At 58.0% G+C, this 1,601-nt stretch overlaps 1 protein-coding gene across 1 annotated transcript in view; it reads right to left on the bottom strand.

The window, feature by feature from the left end:
* The window catches only part of LOC102368069 (serine/threonine-protein kinase MRCK gamma), an 18,873-nt gene that overhangs the window by 365 nt on the left and 16,907 nt on the right, over nucleotides 1–1,601 (bottom strand). Inside the window, exons 28-30 of the mRNA XM_025214923.1 lie at nucleotides 1,433–1,550; nucleotides 264–381; nucleotides 3–83 (exon numbers count right to left, since the gene is read on the bottom strand). Coding sequence (XP_025070708.1) covers nucleotides 3–83; nucleotides 264–381; nucleotides 1,433–1,550 — 317 coding nt within the window. The remainder of the gene's footprint in view (nucleotides 1–2; nucleotides 84–263; nucleotides 382–1,432; nucleotides 1,551–1,601) is intronic.

Here is a 1,601-nt window from a genome sequence, read left to right as displayed (position 1 = left end):
TTCCTGCGTGAGGCCAGGGGCTGCCGGGGGTCCGAGAAGCTGCGGGGCCGGAGCTGGGCCTCTTGCTGCTTCTCTGCCTGGGCCTGTGGGAGGAAGAGGGGAGAGGCTCAGATCCTGCCTGGACCCCCCCCGCCCAGCCCCATCTCCTATATAGTCTCCTCCACGCTGGAGCGAACCCAGGCGTCCATGACCCCCTTCCCCATCTCCGTGCTGCAGGGATGGGGGCTTGGGGTGGGGGATACCAGCCGCCCCCCTGCACCCACCGTGGGCAGATCCTGCAGCCGGTGTCGCCCGTCCCCCGGCCCCACGTGCACCACGTGGCTGAAGTTGGTGGGGCTGGAGATGAGCCTGGCCCGGGCGTCAGGGTCCCGCATCATCTCTCTGTGGGAAGGGGACAGGGTTAGATGTCCAGGCAGGGTGTGCGGGAGGTTTCTGGGGTACCTGAAACCCTTTTGGGGGTCTCACCCCATTCACACCTGCTTCCAAGGAGAATCCGATGCATTAAGATCCAGCCTTGATCTCCTTTGGGGTCCCCTGAGGTCTTGGCCACAGCAAATTCACCCAATTATGTCTCCCTCTGGCACAAACCCAAATATCCATCCATCCATCCGTTTCTGCCCACCCCATCTGTTTCTACCTCTCCCTCCATCTGCATCCATCCACCCAGCTCTCGCTCTATCCACTCTTTCATCCTAGTATCCATCTGTCCGTTTCCATTTCTCCAGCCATGTTTCTATCCATCCCTCCATCTCTGTATCCATCCCACCTTCTCTTTATATATATGTATATATTTCTCCCCACCATCCATCCGTTTCTGCCCACCCCATCTGTTTCTACCTCTCCCTCCATCTGCATCCATCCACCCAGCTCTCGCTCTATCCACTCTTTCATCCTAGTATCCATCTGTCCGTTTCCATTTCTCCAGCCATGTTTCTATCCATCCCTCCATCTCTGTATCCATCCCACCTTCTCTTTATATATATGTATATATTTCCCCCCCCCCCTCGTATCCATTCCTAAACCTCCGGTATCCGTCTCCATTTGTCTCTCTCCATCTATCTCTCCTTATGCCTAAGCCCCCTGCGTCTGTCTGTCCGTGCACGTATCTATCCCCCCCTAAGCCCCCCTGTATCTATCTGCTTCTCTAGATCTAGATCCTGTGGGCCTGAGGGCTGAAGAGTGGGGTAGGACGGGGTATTCCAACCTCTCTTGGTTCCCTGGAGTCTCTGAGGTGCAAAGCGGTCCTGACCGGCTGGAGTTTGGTCCCCCCAGAAGACCCAACAGGGCCGAGTTTAGGGAACGCTGCCCTGACTCCAAGCTGCACCCCAGAAAAGAGCCTCTGCTGGGATGGTTACCGCAATGCACTTTACAGCTGCACCGCGGCAAATCAGGCCCTGCCTGCTTCTGGGGGGCAGGAAGCCCCGGGTCTCACTTGCGTTGCTGCTGCCGCTCTTCGTTGGAGATGCGGAAGGAGAAGCGGCGTTTGCTCGTCCTCACCAGCTGGCGCCGGCTGAGGTCTGTGATCTCGGGGATCTTGATCTCATCCTGGTCTGGGGAGTGGGAGAGGAGGTGGCCAGCTCCTACTAAGCCCCCTCCAGCCC

The sequence above is a fragment of the Alligator sinensis genome, unplaced genomic scaffold (genome assembly GCF_000455745.1).
Source record: "Alligator sinensis unplaced genomic scaffold, ASM45574v1 scaffold1302_1, whole genome shotgun sequence".
Taxonomy (NCBI): domain Eukaryota; kingdom Metazoa; phylum Chordata; order Crocodylia; family Alligatoridae; genus Alligator; species Alligator sinensis.
The sequence above is the reverse complement of the archived record's forward strand: the minus strand, read 5'-3'. Positions and strand labels throughout refer to the sequence as shown.